The following is a 19,247-nucleotide window of genomic DNA, read 5'->3' as shown; positions in this document are numbered from 1 at the left end:
TGATCTGTACAGTTGCATGTGTATCGCCTGTGCTAATGTTCGTGCTAATGGATCTAGAGTCAACTCTTCCATCCATCAAACGGCTTTGGTTGTACCTGGTCGTGTACATAGGAGTTATACGTTTGCATTGCAGTTATAGACAGCTTCATGTACACTTCCCACATGCAATGCACTTAATTAGTGGCCCCTTGTTTCGGTGGTGCAGCTTGGGGGTGTGACCCCTGTTCTTGTCTCGTTTTCGCCTTTGGAGGAGCATGCTGAGGCTGTTGCGGCTGTGGCATGCGCGGAGGCTGCTCTTGGCAGTCTTCCAGTTGAGCCTCCCATGTCTCCGCTGCCGAGCACCAGGTTGGTTCTGTGGATGGACGAGAAGCATGCCTCTATGGATGTTTCTCCCCTCGTGCCCCTCTCTGCACGTCGCCGCTACATGTCATGTTGAGTGACCCTGAGAGTGAGGTCGTCACCAATGACGTGGCTCCGATGATACAAAGTATGCCTGAGCTGCATGTGTTAAGTGTGGAAACCATTTCTCCTTCATCGATGGTGCTCTCGAAGGTGGATTCGCTAGGTGCGATGACGGTTGCCTCGACACCCTCTCCACCTCCCTTGGAGCCTGCATGTGTGGAGAGTGGTGGTCCAGGAACGTCTGGCAGGTGCTCGCTTGAGCCCTTTGGAGGTGTGGTTCCTATGGCCGATGAAATTGTTGTGGCCGGAGTGTTGGTGCCTAACCCCGGGGTCCTTTTAGCCACCAAGATTTGTGAATTCCTCGCCAATTTGGACTCTGAAAATTCTGGGAAGACGATTGGATGCCTCTTGGAGGAAAAATCTATGAGGGAGAAGCACAAGAAGGGTGGCTCTAACTGTAGATCCGGCGCCCTCAAAGGGAAACCTTGCAGGAGCAAAAGCAAGAAGGATGACACTACACGGGAGGCGCAAATGACTCCATGATGGATGGTTCTCGGCTTTCTGAGTTGCAGGTGTGGGCTTGGTCGTGTGTGGTTTTTGTCGATGTGTCTTCGTCGAGTTGCAGCGAGTTGATTGATTTTCTTTTCTTTTGCGATATTGAGACCCATATGTTGCGGGTTGCAGTAGTAGTGTGTTCGGTGCTTCCGTCCAGTGGCTCCTCGGTTTGGGAGTAGTTCACATGTGGATCGGGTCGTGCTTTTGAGCATGGTTGTGACGGTTTTTGCCCGGTTTTCCGCAAATTAACTGGGCAATTCTCTTCTTTTTAATTAATAGACGAGGCAAAACTTTTGCCTCCGTTTCGAAAAAAAAATAGTTGAGCAACGATCATATATAAGCCTATCGTATAAGTAGCTTGGCAACCCAGCTGATATATGTTCAACGTATGTGGACACATATCAAGCTCCTAGTATTCTCCTCAAATTACTTGCAAGTAATCCTCGCTTATTCTGTGTTGATCCAGAAACGTAGAAGGTAGTACACAAACATGAACGAAATAATTTACACAATGGGGTTTGTACAGCCTTTGGCTTCACCAACCGGCCAGCAGGTACATGTACCACTGGTTAATTAACTTTGGTCAATTAGTCCCGATCTTAACTTGCTTAGTGCTGTCATAAAACCTTAAATTAACCCTGATCTTGATTAGATGTGACAATATAGTACACGCCCAGAATATTACTGCTACCGGCTCCTGCATGTGCAACTGCAACATCGAGGTTAAATATTTCTCCACAGTCAACTCTTTGCACCGTTTTCATCAACAAACGAAAACGAAGTGCCAAGAAAAATAGTGTCCAGAGATGGAGGGACGTTGTATTGGAGCTGGATGGCTTACTTTATGGTGGCGACGGTGACGAATTAGGAAGGAATGGCGTTTAGCGTGTGCGCTTAAATAGTGTTTAACCGCAAAATTGCGCAGAATATTTGTAGTATGAACTGTGCCAGTGATAATGTCCTGGCGAAGTTTGTTAGGAAGACAATGATAAATAAACACATACAATCGCAAGTCCAAAGTCATACTCCCTCCGACCGAAAATATTTGTCGAAAAAACGAAAAAAATGAATGTATCTGAAACTAAAATACATCTAGATACTTTCATTTCTTTAATAAGTATTTCCGGACGGAGGGAGTATATTCGTTACAGAGGCATGCAAAGGAAGCAATTCAACATCAATACAGATCCACGGTTTTTTACTCATGTTTGCCACTACTCAATGCTGATTTTTTTCATAACTATCAAATAAGTCTAAGTTTAAAATTAAAATATTTACATGTTTATATAACATGACCTTCGTAACAACTTATTTTTCCGGATTTTCTTGCAACTTATAAACATAGTTCTCACTTGTGTTTCACTGTCTTTCATCATGTGGTTCCCACCGTTTATTTTCTGGTAAAATACATATTTAGTAACATGCATTCTATTTTTGACATGGAGAGAGTAGGTTTTTTGGCCTAATGACGCGTTAAGTGTGGAGTCAGAAGTACTTAATCACGCTCGCTGTAACCTGCAGAGTACAGCTAGCTCTGCAGCTACCTGGAGTCAACTCTTAATTTGTACTTAGCACATAGGATCAAGTACGTTTCCGGAATATCTCGACCTGCAAGTTTTGCAGTTAGATCGAATAAACCCTACAGCTAGTGTCAACTCTTATGCACAGCCCAATACGTCCTCGCAACAGTTAATGCCCTACCACTGCATATATATTATCTCGATATAAGTAGCTTGGCAGCCCTGATAAGTTCAACAAGACAGATGTACGATCCTTGTGAATCTCTTCATTAGTTGGACAATCTCAAAAATTAAGAAACGGAGGAGAACGTCAAACATAAAACTAATGGAGTAATGGTGTGCATTAATTTGAGTAAATCAAAGAAAAATTAATGGAATACTGGAACGATCTAGACAAAAGGAAACGTCGGGAGCATATGCCAAAGAATATGCAAAACTGAAGTGGTTCAAGCATGCTATAAATACATGTATCCTTCTCATCTTTTCGAGCACAAATACAACCTTTACAAAGTAGAGAGTTAGCTAGCTAAGCACTTGTCTCTCAGAGCACATTGCAGCTCTGTGAGTTCCAAGGAGCAAGGAAGAAGAAGCTTTCCTCCCTCAGCACAAGAGGATATGGAAATGGAGGTCCCCTCCACTCCCACCACCCCAGCGCCCATCAACTTCTTGCTGCCGGTGGACTCTGAGCACAAGGCCAAGTCCATCAAGATCTTCTCCTTTGGCAACCCACACATGCGCGCCTTCCATCTCGGATGGATGTCCTTCTTCACCTGCGTTGTGTCCACCTTCGCTGCTGCGCCGCTCATCCCCATCATTCGCGACAACCTCAACCTCACAAAGGCCGACATCGGCAACGCCGGGGTCGCCTCTGTATCCGGCGCCATCTTCTCAAGGCTGGCCATGGGCGCCATCTGCGACCTTCTAGGCCCGCGATATGGATGTGCATTCCTGGTCATGCTCTCCGCGCCAGCGGTGTTTTGCATGTCCGTCATTGATGGCCCCGGCGGATACATCACAATCCGCTTTCTCATTGGTGTCTCACTTGCCACTTTCGTCTCCTGCCAGTATTGGGTGAGCACCATGTTCAATAGCAAGATCATCGGGACCGTCGGTGGCTTGACGGCGGGATGGGGAGACATGGGTGGCGGTGCCACACAGCTCATCATGCCTCTCGTCTTCGATGCCATTTTGGCATGTGGTGCAACGCCTTTCACGGCATGGCGCCTCGCGTACTTTGTACCAGGAATGATGTTGGTGGTGATGGGGTTACTCGTCCTCACCATGGGGCAAGACCTTCCTGATGGCAACTTGAGGAGCCTGCAGAAGAATGGAGACATGAACAAGGACAAGTTCTCTAATGTTCTGCGTGGCGCCATCACCAATTACCGCACGTGGATCTTCGTCTTCATCTATGGCTACTGCATGGGCGTCGAGCTCACCACCAACAACGTGATCGCCGAGTACTACTACGACAGCTTCCACCTCGATCTTCGGGCCGCTGGCACCATAGCTGCGTGCTTTGGCTTGGCCAATGTCTTCGCGCGTCCCATGGGTGGCTACCTCTCCGACCTCGCTGCTCGGTACTTCGGCATGCGTGCCCGGCTCTGGAACATATGGATCCTCCAGACCGCTGGTGGAGCCTTTTGCATTTGTCTCGGCCATGCATCTACCCTTCCCACCTCAATCACATGCATGGTCCTCTACTCCATCTGTGTCGAGGCTGCGTGTGGTGCCGTCTACGGTGTTATCCCTTTCGTGTCTCGACGCTCCCTTGGCCTCATCTCTGGCATGAGTGGCGCGGGTGGTAATGTGGGCGGAGGTCTCACACAGTTCCTCTTCTTCACATCATCCCAGTACTCCACCGGCAAAGGGCTCCAGTACATGGGAATCATGGTCATGGCATGCACCCTCCCCGTCGCACTCGTGCACTTCCCGCAGTGGGGCTCCATGCTCCTCCCACCCACCGAAGGGGCGACCGAGGAGGACTACTACGCCGCCGAGTGGACGGAGGAGGAGAAGAGCAAGGGCCTACACAACGCAGGCATCAAGTTCGCCGAGAACAGCGTCTCCGAGCGTGGCAGACGTAATGCCATCCTCGCCGTACCTGCCTCCCCACCTCACGTCACCCCTCAACATGTATAAGACTCAAATTTTTCCTACCTCCCTGCTGCACGTATATATGCATATGTATATACACTGTATATGTACATGTACGTTCCTCCAGGGTCTAGGTGTTTGATGCCCTATTAAGACGGTCTAATTTTCCACACCACGTGACTTTGTGGGCACTTACCCAACCCCTTGGAGGAGGGTTGTAGTATGTATTTAGGGTCTTGTATTATGTTACAAGATGAGATATAAGAGAAAATGTATCGTACCTTCACATTTCTCGTGCATCCATTTTCATCGTTGTTTTGTACATTTGCACATGTTTGATGCTTCAAGCAGGTGACAATGGAAACCGACCGCCTTTGGTTAGCCGACCTCTGAAAAGATCACACTCTGTTGTGGTGCTGCTCGTAGATGAACTAAGAACTAGCTTCTGAGTATAAATCTTTTATAATTCAGCATGTGTACAGATCGGCCAAATTCCAGCTCACCATTGTGCAAAGTCTGCTTGCACTCTGCGTTTTACCGAGAACTGGCTCGATGAAACTCCAGGCTTCCTGTTCAGCAGCCTCTTGGATGATTGCAGCAGGAATGCATTAGTTGAATAAAAGTCTCAAGTTTCCCACAAAAAGAAAAACAAATGGAGGATGATGCCACGCTGCGTGCTACTTCCTCGGAAGGTACTAGTGCTCCCTACATGTTGTAGCATAACCTGTCAAGTATAACTTGCTCTTGTGCAGTACCATTTAGCTGGCGTCGACGGCGATTGGATGAAGAGGACATGCATACAACTAAATATTTGTAGAATAGCAATCGTTTTCGCAAGCTTCTGGTTATGTAGCTAGCTAGCAAAAGTAGCTAAAAACAGAAATAAGACCATGATACTTGATACATGGAGAAGAGTCAGACTATAGGTTATTGATGACGATCGACGCAGTCCCAATATAAGCAACCACCCTACTCCGTACTTACTCGATGATCTTGCATGTGAACGGGCCGTAATGCGAGAGACTTAGCATTATATTTGATGTATAGTATGTAAAACATTTATATTTTTCTTATAGACCCCTAGCCATATATAGCTAGACTAGAGTTATAGTAGATAGTTTTTTTTGTTGTTGTTGATGATGATGAGTCGATACCAATTAATGGAGGGTTAGGACTTTAGACCACCGACGTCTCTGTAGCCAGAATAGCGTACTGATTAAACTTGTATAGCAACCGCGTGCCTAACCGTACAGTTTTCCTACTGATCAAAAGATGCGTTCGTAGCTACGGTCAACTCTTTTGTATGCGTGTCCTGACAGCCTTGAAGGCATCTAAACCTGTCTACTAATAATGAAAGGTTGCTTAATGCGCGCTTAATTGCTGATCTCAGTCTTGACGTCTAACTAATGATCTCTTCATTTCAAAAAACAAAACCTAAAACTAATGAGATCTCAGGCTATAGATCACCCATCGATTGTTGTTTGCAGCCAGAATATCAAAAACAGGATGCACTATTGTACTCGATCTTGCATGTGCTCGCAGCCATAAGGTCAACACTTTTCGCAGTGTCTTCAAACTTCTGTAACGTAGAGGAAGTACTTTAATTAGGTGCCACGAATTAGCGTACAAAAACAGGATCGACGGTAGATCTCATATATAGTGGCTAGCAAGTTATGTCAAATCAGACGTGCCGAGAGAAATGCATCAGAATTTTCACAACATACGCTATTAGGCAGTCAAAGAGTTTAAATAGACTCTTTTGCAAGACATCATTCGTTTCACCTTGTGAAGCAAACGAGGAAGAAGATGCGTAGGGAAAACGGTTAGTGGAAGAAGAAGGTACGAGACCACTTAGATCTCGATCGGACGGTTCTGATGGGACTGATTGCCACTTTCTTTTTGTTGCAATGTTTGTGGCATATGCAGTCCTAAAAAATAACCATGCAATGCACTGAACAATCCCGATCATATACTATTATATAGAATGTCGGTCAAAAATCATTTTAGTTTTGCAACCCTATAAGATTCAACGGAGTACACCTCTTCTCCGTGTGATCTCCGCGTTAGAACCCCCGTATAGTTAAGAAAGATATACGAGATAAAGAAAACGTCCACTGATAAACCAAACATCAAACGTTTGATTGTATCTTAGCGGAGACACAACTTTGTCCTCGTTTCGCTGGAAGTGGCCTTTTCAGCATAGTTGTTCTATTTGTACGTGACGATGACGCCTTAGAATACGCGAGACGAAAAGCCAGCTACCAATCATTTTCACAAACATGGATAGTTAGCACGAATTATTTAAGTTTGTCAATTTGGCATATGTAAGATTGTTTGAAACGCACTTACAGCCGTCGCTTCCAAGAACTTGCTTGCCTGCCGACTGAGGACGTTCGGGAGCACTGGTGATGCATGTACGGCCAGAATCCACATATGACAAGGCAACCGGTACACCAATTGCTTTCACCAACGCTTGTCAATATAATTGCTAAGCTAAGCAACAAAACATCCCTCCTGTCGCATAAGTACGGAGATTGGGTTTCTGATGATGATGCAGGTACCGTACTACAGCGGCCGTACTTGCAACTAGCTGGAGCAAACTCTTTGCATGCTAGCTGCCCATGACTGATGGTAGCTGCCCATGACGGGAGGTTAGGATAGCCGGTCAGTATCAACCACCGTACGTGGCCAATCCGTACTCTTGCTCTTGTACGGCCGCGGCTAATGTCAACTCTCTGGACTTGCTTAAGACAAGATGCACTTGTCATGCCAGATCTCGACCGCCAGCTAATGAGATTTCAGGTTATAGACCACCCACCTTAATTTGAAGCCAGAATATTGCAGTCCGTACGCTTCCATAGCAACCACCGTACGTTTGCTGTGTATAAGATGGAATATTTAGATACTAGTAACCTGTCATTGGCAGCCTAGCAAATTTATCTGGGACAGGTCACGAATCTCTGTGTCATCTCCGTGTTTGAACATTTTTTGTTTTCTATAAACATGTTTCTGATCGCATTGCGTAATCAGAGCCTGTTAACTTGGAAACATGAGATACATAAACAAAATCATACGCCACAAAATGAATGCGTACGGAGCGGGGTGGTTGCATGCTATGTGCATTAAAAGTCTAACTTCGTATCGTCATCGGAAACCTAAAGTTTGATTGTATCCTTATATCTTTATCCACATCCACATCGGAGTACACGGTGTAATTTGTCTCGGCATATTTGCTTACCGGAGAAGTAAACCAGTTGAGAGGCCAGTCACTCGTTTAAAAATTTGTAGAACTCCTGCTAACCAGCAGATGGTTGCATCTCTATGAGGATGTTACATATGTCCTCTTTGTCGGCTTCGACCTTTCCAAGAATGTGACAAAGGACAACTTGTACCACTACATGTACAACATATCGAGGCATTTCCATAGTTCAATACGGTACAGTTGGCAATAAGTACACATAAATCAAGGTTGGACGACAGAAGATCGTGAACCACTAGTAGAGAGCTGACCACCCAACCCAACTAGCGTCCATTCAAGAGTGTAGAAGATGATCTCCATATATCAAGGCTGAAAAGCAACCCCTTAACTCCCGCGTTGCCTCCCCCCTCCCAGCCAATGCCCCCCTTTCCACAGGCCCCTTTCCCTCGCCGTCTTTAGTCGGTGTTGCTAGGTCAAAGCCCCTCGCGGCACGGTGGGGATGAGTCTCCAACGTCCCTCCTGCGCCTCCTCGTGGCGTATCTAGCATAAAACCTAGCTCCCGCCGTGCATTTTTTTTGCAATCATCATATTAGATGATGTTCTTCGCTCTGCTCGTGATCAAGCTGCAGCATGGGGTCCCGACGTTGTGGCTAGGGGATTTGCAGGGTACTCCATGCATAGTGGTAGGATAATGACTGCCACCATAAGCTTGTCCCCACCTAAATCCAACCGACACTATCTAGGGATGTCAGCGTGGGTGATTCTTCGCCATAATTGCCATGGCCACTTGAATACTGTCCTGCTAGGGTGTAGAAGGAGAACCTTATCGCCATACTTCTAGTCGACCACACCCATGAAGTTAGGTGGTGGAGATGGGGCTCGGGATCTTTGGTTGGAAGACGGTGGCCCTGGAATGGTTTGTACTCCAGCAAGCCTCCATGAGTGAGTGTTGGCGACTCCCCTTGTCCATGTAGTTAGCTATGGAAACTGTAGTGGGTCATCCTGATGAGGGTGTTACCAGTGGCAGCGGACAAGCTCTAATATTGATCCGGCATGGTGGGCCCATCCTTGTAGTGGGATCTGGTGGCTTCGGAGGTGTGAGGAAGGTGGCGAGCGAAAGCTTCGCCCTTCGTCACTGGCATTGTTGAAGCATTCGGGCGTCACATTACTCTTAGGGGCACTCCCTTAGATTTCCTCCCTCCCACTCTTCAATGCCTGAGTGAAGACCCATGTCTGTTCTGGGGGACTCGGTGCTGGTGGCGCTTTAAGTCGTGACTGTGTTAGGAGTGTCCTTAGTGTGTATGTCTCCTCCAGTCATGTGGCACGGCATGGATCATTACTCAGAGCATCCTTGGCTTTGGCATATAGCGGACACGCTTACCTCCTATCTGTTACACGTCACCATGTTTGCTTACCTGTCGGTCCTCCATGCTTGCCTGTAGGGTCAGTGCTCCTGTGTATATAGAGAGAGAGAGGGTAGATAGCCGTCTCTAGCAACAATCTTGTGGGGTCTTTGAGGTGAAGTATGAGGGTTTCTTTTAGGAGACATGGGTTGGTGAGCCGTCAGCAGCCTTGTGTACTTCTAATTTGCAGTCCATCCGCTCATGCAACTTTGCTCGGCGGCAAGATGATCGCATTCATCGGTGCACCTAGTGCTTCATGGCGATGCTAGCCTTGTGTATTCTAGATTTTTTTTTTCATTAGCCTAAAGAGGATTTCCTCAATACCTTGTGTCGTTTGTTTGTTTTCTCTATATAGTGGGGTGAAATCCTACTCTCTGAACTATTGCAAACCTCTATTGGTGCAACGGTGTCCGAAGGCATCCTCATCATTCAGTACTTGGCCAACGTAATGTTCATCATTCATGCGGATTTAGACTAGTTTGCAGTTCTTCAGGTCTGTGTGGTCATTGGCATACATCTTATGAGTAAGTATCAACCCGTGGGGAATTGCAAGGCACATTAATGCCTAAAAATACCGCATCGACCCAAGGTCCTTCAATGGGAAGGACTGAACAAGTTGGACAATGAAACGACGTCATCATTTCGACAGGAACAAGTGATGATAATGTGTAGAGAAGATGAACATGGACAAATTTGTTGCCAAGGGAGCAAAACCAATCTTCTAGAAACGATCATCGAGTCATGAGTATCATGCACGCAGTAACTGTTGAAGTTTGGAGACATAGCTCGGATGCTTGAAGTTGGTTCTGGGTCGATCGTCAGGATGTTCACCATCTTCAGTCCGAAGCAGTGGGCACATATGGTGCACATCGGAGGTGAGGTGATTCGTGTGTCTTTTAAGCCTCCCATTCCTTGTAATTTAAGTTTTTACAGGGTTTTTCATGCAAAATTAGCATTACATTAACTTTTGTCTCTAGCACCTTCATCCAGGACACTTGCTTGAGGAAAGCCTGCCCTGGCGGCACACCCATATAGCCAGACTTGTGATGGTCCTTTTGCCACATACTCTCCTTTGTGTACATGAAGATCGAACACAAACACTAGTGCAAGTTGCAGCCTGGCTACCTTCATGTTGCAGTACTACTTGGCTACCTTTTGTTGGAGTACTCGTACTTTCTTCAATTTTGCTCAATGATCGAGCATACAACTAAACTAGTTCTTGGGCCAACTGAATAAACTGGACAACGGAGAATTAAACTTGCGGGCACCACCGACCGTGCTCTTGCATGTGCAACCGCCGCAACTAGCAAGTTGTTAATTTGCACGATTTTTGTAGTTAGATCGAATCATAGAATAAGCCTCCAATATGCAGTGTCAATTCTTTGGACGGCTCTGTACCTGCAACAACTGTGCAGGTGCAGTCCCATTCAAATACTCCATCAATTCATAAATATAAGTCCTTTTAAAAATTCCACTATAGAGACGATATTCAGACATATATAGATGCCTTTTAGAGTATATGTTCACACATTTTGCTCCGTATGTAGTCTATAGTTAAATCTCATAAAAGACTTATATTTAAAAATAAAGGGAGTATATAACTTATCCCATATAAGTGGTTGAGCAGCCCAGAGATAGGCTGGACGGCGGAGGACAGAGAGACGCAACTTAACGCCGCCAACTAATAATTTGTCTATGAACGATGAAGACGCAGCCAGCCACCGTACAGTTGCATCCATGTGCCAACTAATCTTGTACGGTGCCTACAATTATAAACGTCCAGTTGATCAATAGCTCTCACTTTCACCGCCAGGAAGTTTTAGTTACTACTTACTCAACTTGTGTTCCCTAAACTCTTTTGGAGATTGGCTTACTGTACGTAAGCAAAATCCACGACAAGTTACTGCTAAAGACATCCTTTTTTTTTGCTAGTTATTGACACTTTTACATCGTCGTTTTACAATCCGCCGGCACGGACTGGACTATCGGTTGTAAAACCCGGAATTGGTAAGCTTGGTGGATCGTCGGACCGGACAAACCGGTAAGCCCGTGGGTTTATTATAAGGTTCAAGGACTGTTCCGCCACATAGCAAAACATCACCCAACTCTTTTTTATTATAAGCCCAGATAATAAAGTGCTCAACATGCTATCAAATACTCCCTCCGTTTCTAAATATTTGTCTTTTTAGATATTTCAAATGGACTACTACATACAGATGTATATAGACATATTTTAGCGTATAGATTCACTCATCTTGCTCCGTATGTAGTCACGTGTTGAAATCTCTAGAAAGACAAATATTTAGGAACGGAGGGAGTATATATCTACTTTTTTTTGTACTGAAGTAAGACACATATAATATTGTTCTTATATTTAGCACATATTGAATATGGGCAAATCTAATTTGTTGCCCGGGCACTTTTTTACAAGTCTTGGAATCGATTTTTTTCTCCAAAAAGGAATATTTTGGCCTTTTGCTGGTTTTAATCCATTTCTCCTGTTTTTTCTTTTCTTTATTTCTTTTTACCATGTTTGTTTTATTTTTTCCATTTTAAAATTCATGAGTATTTTCAAAAAACTGTGAACCTTTTTAAAAACCAGGAATACCTAAGTACAGAAATATGTTTTTCAAATTCCTGAATATTTTTTAATTTCAAGATCTCTTTTGGAAATTTGTGGCTTACATATTAACCCAAGTGTTGGAAGAATATGTTATATCTTTTTATACTTCAAGCGTTGAGAAGTCATCAGAGCATGTCCCAGTTAGTTGGAGGTTAGGAATATCATTTTGTACATTCGCACATGCTGAGTCTGGTTTACATTTTGTACGTAGGTACGTGTGACGGTGCGAGCACTATTCTTCAAACTTTGTCGTGGTCAGATGGCTACTACTCCCTCCGTCCGGAAATACTTGTCATCAAAATGGATAAAAAGGAATGTTGAATGTAACATTCCTTTTTATCCATTTTGATGACAAGTATTTCCGGACGGAGGGAGTATAAATGTTCCTCTCCGTGCCAAATGGTCAAACCATATACTCCCTCCGTTCCTAAATATAAGTCTTTTAAGACATTTCAAATGGATTACACCATACGAATGTATATAGACATATTTTAGAGTGTAGATTCACTCATTTTGCTCCGTATGTAGTCATTTGTTAGAATCTCTAGAAAGACTTATATTTGGGAACGGAGGGAGTATAATGCTATATTTTGTGTGTAGAACTTTGTTTCCTTTTTTTGCTAGCCTTTGGTCAAAAGGTATTGTAGCACTTACTATTTGATTTCTTTTACATGGACATTGATGCTGATGCAAGTCGTTCTCCCGTCCGTTTCTTTCCTTCCCAACTACCCGTACGTTCCCACTGCTAGGGAAATTAAAAAGCTCTGTAGGCAACTACAGAGCACTTTGTTCATAATTTCATATGTTTGGAAGTTTCTTTCTGCAAAAGCTGCATTTTACTCCGTCCAAATTAATTGCATAAACCCATCAAACTTGAGACTTCATTACCGAAAAACATCATTTTAAAATAAAATATTCAGAAAATCACCTATCCACTTTAATCACGTTGCAAAAAGAGAACAATGATGGCTCTCTATCCACGGCGCGACGCTCACTCTGACGCATGGGGCTAGCCAGGGTATTTCTCCAAATGATTGCAAAAAGAGAACAATGATGGCTCTCTATCCACGGCGCGACGCTCACTGTGACGCATGGGGCTAGCCAGGGTATTTCTCCAAACGTTGTATGGTGGGTACCTTAACTTCTGACGATGAGCAACATAGTGAGCCTTTTCCTTGAAACAAAACAGTACACATATCATTGATTCAAGTCTCTAGATGCTTCTGCTAGATGTCAACTAATAACTGATTATGTAATACACAATAGACATAAAGTCGCTCCTCCTCCTCCAAAAAATAAAGCTAGGGTTTCTGCCTCTCGCTGGCGCCGCCGCAGGTCCGCCTCGTCTCCGGTGGCCCTAGGGCCATGGGGGCGCAGTGGATCCTGCCAAGGGCCGGTGGGAGGGCTACGTTTTCAGTCGTTTTTTTTCTGTCTTGTTAGGGTTTGTGTCATGCTCAGGAAGGCGAGACGGCGGCGGCTCCCTGAAGATGGAATAAAGGTCTCCCCGCCTAGCCCCCGTTCCAGCGGTGCATCTAGCATCGTTGGTTGGCGTGTGGAGGTGTGTCTCCGGCTGATCTATCTTTGGTGGATTTGCTCGGATCTCGTCGTTGTTCGTCTACGTTCGTGTGTCTTCGGGTTGAATCCTTCCAACCTACGTTATTCTTCTTCGGCGGCGGTTGCTGTTCTGGTGCACTGGTCCTATGGGGCCTTAGCACGACGACTTCCCGACTGTCTACTACAACAAGTTGTGCCCGACTCCGGCGATGGAGGGGTGATAACGGCGGCGCGCCTTCGGCTCGCTTCAGTGCTTGTAGTCGTCGCTAGGTGGTCTACGGATCTGGATGTAATTTTTTTTCTGGTGTTTGTTGTATTACCATGATTGAAGATGAATAGATTGAATGTTTTTCGAAAAAAAAACTGATTATGTAACGCAGAAATCTGCGGACACCAACATACCGATACCATTGCATGTGCAACCCTTGCAACTAGTCCATTCGTAATCTTGCATGGCTTTAGAGGGTGTTTGTTTCCAGCGATTTATTAGTTTAGGGACTTAAAAAAGTCCCTATAAGTCTCATCTAAACCAAACAAGAGGGACTTATAGGGACTTAAAGTGGGCATTTGGGACTTATGAAATAAGACTCTCAAGGAGAGTCTTATAGGGACTTATAGTTGTAATATGGTCTTATAGGGACTTATAAGTCCCAGGAACCAAACAGGTAGAGACTTTTTTAGGGACTTGTGACTTATAAGTTGGGATTAGAAAAAGTTCTAGGACTTATGAACCAAACAGGGCCTTAGTAGTTAGCGAAAGACAAAGTACGTTTGGAATAAACCCTGTACGTACGGGGTCAACTCTTTAAGGTCTGAACCGATGGCAATGAACTTAACGTGTCGCATTCAAATATATAGCTTATCTCGTATAAGTGGTTCAGCAGCCCAGATAAGTTATTTTTTGACGGGGACAGATCGATGCAACTTGATTCTGCCAACCAGTTTGTTAATGAACAAGAGCCTGACTTTTGAACACAGTGATGACGACGACCAATCCACCGTACAGTTGCATATGCCCGTCTTTTTGGAGTCAACTCTCTGTACGGTTTTCTCTTCTTTGTTTTGGCGCTCTTTTTTACTACCTGGGTAATTAATTAGTTACCGCTAGCTACTACACTTTGGCCGACTAACCATGCACGTAAACTTGTCTAACAGTAAGTCTTAAGGAACAGGCAGTGCAAGTTAGTAGTGCTTCTGGTTAATTACATCGTTTACAGACTTTACTTCAATTTGGTATGCATATATTCTCATATATTGAAGCTAACAAATTTGACTTCCACACAACGTACTACGAGGAAGCTAACAAATTTTGACTTATACTCAGCTAGCTAGGCGACGTGCAACACGTCGTGCTGACTAGATCGGAAACAAAATACACATCGATCTTGTCGATCTCTACATAGATCTCGATCGATCGGCATGCCAACTAATTAGCGGCGTCGGAGATCAATTATATAGTTTACGCTGATATCATGGATCGATGACGAGGCAATAACACTGATCCGTACGGTTGCATGTGCAATGCCTGGGCTAGTGTATGTGCTAATGGATGGAGAGTCAACTCTTCCATCCCTCGAACGGCCTTGGTTGTACCTAGTCGTGTTATCGTGTACATTGGAGTTACAACTCTATAGATAGCTTCGTGTACACCTTCCCAGATACTCCTACGTGCTATGCACTTAGTCTACCGATCATATATAAGCTTATCACCAAGGTTGTCAGAATCGCGATTTTGAATCGGATCGGAGCTTTGATGGTAGGATCGCAAATCGTAGAATCTTCACTACCAGGATCGTAAAGTCGTAGATTCTAAGAACTAAAATCGTAGAATCATAGAGGTTTGTTTGGATCGTAAAGTCGTAGAATCGTATAATAGAATCGCGATTCTGATAACCTTGCTTATCACAGATACAACGTATGGGGACACAGATTGAGTTCCTTGTGATCTCTTCAAGTTGCCAAGCTGACAACTAAATGACCAGTACTTGCAAGTAATTCTCACTTACGCTCCGTTGATTCAGAAACGCACATGAATGAAACAATTAACGAGGAGATCTGTACAGCTAGCCTTTGGTTTCACCAACCGTCCAGCATGTACATATAGCACTGGTTAATTAACTTTGGTCAAATAGTTCTGATCTTAATTTGGTTAGAGCTGTCATAAACCTTAAACTAGCCCTGATCTTGATTATGTGAGATAATATATAGTACACCCCAAGAATGTTACTGCCACCAGCTCCTGCATGTGCAACTGCAACATCGAGGCTAAATATTTCTCCACAGTCAACTCTTTGCACAGTTTTCATAACACCATGAAAAAAAGTTTGCCCAAAAGAAAACTGTCAAGAGCTGGAACCAAGTAAATTATGGCGTCGACAAATTAGGACGGAATGGTGTCTAGGGTGCTCTTTAAGTGTTCAAAATGTAAGTTTAGAAGCATATTTCTTATAGGAAAGCCACTGCTAAAGTCTGTTAGGAAGATGGTGTTCAATAAGTACATGAAGTTGCAAATCTAAAATAATATTTATTATGGAGGCATGTCAAAAATAATTTAAAATGATAGTCATCTACTTTATTTACTAATGATAGTAACTATTCATTACTGATTTTTTTCCATACTGCGCAAATCAATTTAAGTTTGAACATTTTTGTGAACAGCCCTATGTTTGAGCTTGAAATTTTACATGTTTATATAACATGAACTTAACAACATATTGTATTTTTGTGGAATGTCCTAAAGCTTTTAGAGATAGTTTTCATGCAGATTTTCATTCGCTTTCTTCATAATGTTTCCACTGGAAATTATCCCATAAAATAAGCAGCTAGTAACATGCATTCCATTTTTCACACACACACACCCCTACACAAACAAGAGAGAGAGAGAGAGAGCGATATATATATATATATATATATATATATATATATATAGAGAGAGAGAGAGAGAGAGAGAGAGAGAGAGAGAGAGGAGGGAGTGGCAGTTAGCAGCCTAATGACGCGTTAACTGTGGTGTCAGAAGTAATTAATCTTGGATGCTGTAACCTGCAGACTACAGCTAGCTCTGCAGCTACCTAAAGTCAACTCTTAGTTTGTACTTAGTGTAGAATCAAGTACGTTTCAGGAATATCTCAACCTGCAAGTTTTGCAGTCGGATCGAATAAACCCTACAGCTTAGTGTCAACTCATTTGCACGGTCCTGTACGTACTTGCAACAGTTAATGCACTGGCACTGCATATATATTATCTCATATAAGTAGCATGGCATCCCTGATAAGTTCAACAAGACAGATGTACGATCCTTGTGAATCTCTTCATTAGTTGGACAAACACACAAATTAAGAAACAGAGGAGAACGTCAAACATATAACTAATGGAGTAATGGTGTGCATTAATTTGAGGAGCTCAAGGGAAAATGAATGGAATATTGGAACGATCTAGACGAAAGGAAACGTCGGGAGCATATGCCAAAGAATATGCCTAAGTGAAGTGGTTCAAGCATGCTATAAATACATGTATCCTTCTCATCTTTTCGAGCACAAACACAACCATTACAAACTAGAGAGTTAGCTAGCTAAGCACTTGTCTCTCAGAGCACATTGCGGCTCTGAGAGCTCCAAGGAGCAAGGAAGAAGAAGCTTTCCTCCCTCAGCACAAGAGGATATGGAAATGGAGGTCCCCTCCACTCCCACCACCCCAGCGCCCATCAACTTCTTGCTGCCGGTGGACTCTGATCACAAGGCCAAGTCCATCAAGATCTTCTCCTTCGGCAACCCGCACATGCGTGCCTTCCATCTTGGATGGATGTCCTTCTTCACATGCATTGTCTCCACCTTCGCTGCGGCACCGCTCATCCCCATCATTCGCGACAACCTCAACCTCACCAAGGCCGACATCGGCAACGCCGGGGTCGCCTCTGTCTCTGGCGCCATCTTCTCAAGACTGGCCATGGGCGCCATCTGTGACCTCCTTGGCCCACGCTATGGCTGCGCCTTCTTGGTCATGCTCTCCGCGCCAGCGGTGTTTTGCATGTCCGTCATTGAGGGCCCCGGCGGATACATCACAATCCGTTTCCTCATTGGTGTCTCACTTGCCACTTTTTCTCCTGCCAGTATTGGGTGAGCACCATGTTCAATAGCAAGATCATCGGGACCGTTGGTGGCTTGACGGCGGGATGGGGAGACATGGGTGGCGGTGCCACACAGCTCATCATGCCTCTCGTCTTCGATGCCATTTTGACATGTGGTGCAACGCCTTTCACTGCATGGCGCCTTGCGTACTTCGTACCAGGAATGATGTTGGTGGTGATGGGGTTACTCGTCCTCACCATGGGGCAAGACCTTCCCGATGGCAACTTGAGGAGCCTGCAGAAGAATGGAGACATGAACAAGGATAAGTTCTCCAATGTTCTCCGTGGCGCCGTCACCAACTACCGCACGTGGATCTTCGTCTTCATCTATGGCTACTGCATGGGTGTTGAGCTCACCACCAACAACGTGATCGCCGAGTACTACTACGACAGCTTCCACCTAGACCTTCGGGCCGCTGGCACCATAGCCGTGTGTTTGGGCTTGGCTAATGTCTTCGCGCGCCCCATGGGTGGCTACCTCTCCGACCTCGGTGCCCGTTACTTCGGCATGCGTGCCCGCCTCTGGAACATCTGGATCCTCCAGACCGCCGGCGGAGCCTTCTGCCTTTGTCTGGGTCGCGCAACTACCCTTCCCACCTCAATCACATGCATGGTCCTCTACTCCATCTATGTCGAGGCTGCGTGTGGTGCCGTCTACGGTGTTATCCCCTTCGTCTCTCGGCGCTCCCTCGGCCTCATCTCCGGCATGAGTGGCGCGGGCGGTAATGTAGGTGGCGGGCTCACATAGTTCCTCTTCTTCACGTCATCGCAGTACTCCACAGGTAAAGGGCTCCAGTACATGGGAATCATGGTCATGGCGTGCACTCTTCCCATTGAGCTCGTGCACTTCCCACAGTGGGGCTCCATGCTCCTCCCACCCACCACTGGCGCGACCGAGGAGGACTACTACGCTGCTGAGTGGACGGAGGAGGAGAAGAGCAAGGGACTACACAACACAGGCATCAAGTTCGCCGAGAACAGCGTCTCCGAGCGTGGCAGACGCAACGCCATCCTCGCCGTACCTGCCACCCCACCTCACGTCACCCCCCAACACGTATAAGACTCGAGCTTTTCTACCTCCCTGCCGTGTACGTATATGTGCATATGTATATACACTGTATTTGTACGTGCACTTCCTCTAGGGTCTAGGTGTTTGATGCCCTATTAAGACGGTGTAATTTTCCACACCACGTGACTTTGTGGGCGCTTACCCAACCCTTGGAGAAGGGATGTAGTATGTATTTAGGGTCTTGTAATATGTTACGAGATGAGATATAAGAGAAAATGTATCGTACCTTCACATTCCTCATGGATCCATTTTGTTTGTTGTTTCGTACTGTTGCACATGTTTGATGCTTCAAGTAGGTGACAATGGAAACCTCCGCCTTCGGTTAGCCGACCTCTGAAAAGATGAACTAAGAACTAGCTTCTGAGTATAAATCTTTTGTAATTCAGCATGTGTACAGATCGGCCAAATTCCAGCTCACCTTTGTGCAAAGTCTGCTTGCACTCTGTGTTTTACCGAGAATTGGCTCGATGAAACTCCAGGCTTCCTGCTCAGCAGCCTCTTGGATGATTGCACCAGTAATGCATTACTTGAATAAAACACTCAAGTTTCCCTACATGTTGTAGCATAACTGGTCAAGTATAACTTGCCCTTGTGCAGTACCATTTAGCTGGCGTGGACGGTGACAGATGAAGAGGACATGCATACAACTAAATATTTGTAGAATAGCAATCGTTTTCGCAAGCTTCTGGTTATGTAGCTCGC

The 19,247-nt window shown here is 45.1% G+C and overlaps 1 protein-coding gene and 1 pseudogene across 1 annotated transcript; both read left to right on the top strand.

Moving 5' to 3' along the window:
- The first annotated feature begins 3,092 nt into the window (after window positions 1–3,092).
- On the top strand, window positions 3,093–4,747 carry LOC119325017 (high-affinity nitrate transporter 2.1-like). Its single transcript, XM_037598774.1, has one exon. The coding sequence runs from the start codon at window positions 3,093–3,095 to the stop codon at window positions 4,617–4,619; it is 1,527 nt and encodes a 508-aa protein (XP_037454671.1). The 3' UTR covers window positions 4,620–4,747.
- Window positions 4,748–17,010: 12,263 nt separating this feature from the next.
- On the top strand, window positions 17,011–18,625 carry LOC119325755 (annotated as a pseudogene).
- Window positions 18,626–19,247: the final 622 nt, after the last annotated feature.

Source organism: Triticum dicoccoides, chromosome 6B (assembly GCF_002162155.2).
Source record: "Triticum dicoccoides isolate Atlit2015 ecotype Zavitan chromosome 6B, WEW_v2.0, whole genome shotgun sequence".
Taxonomy (NCBI): Eukaryota; Viridiplantae; Streptophyta; class Magnoliopsida; order Poales; family Poaceae; genus Triticum; species Triticum dicoccoides.
The sequence above is the reverse complement of the archived record's forward strand: the minus strand, read 5'-3'. Positions and strand labels throughout refer to the sequence as shown.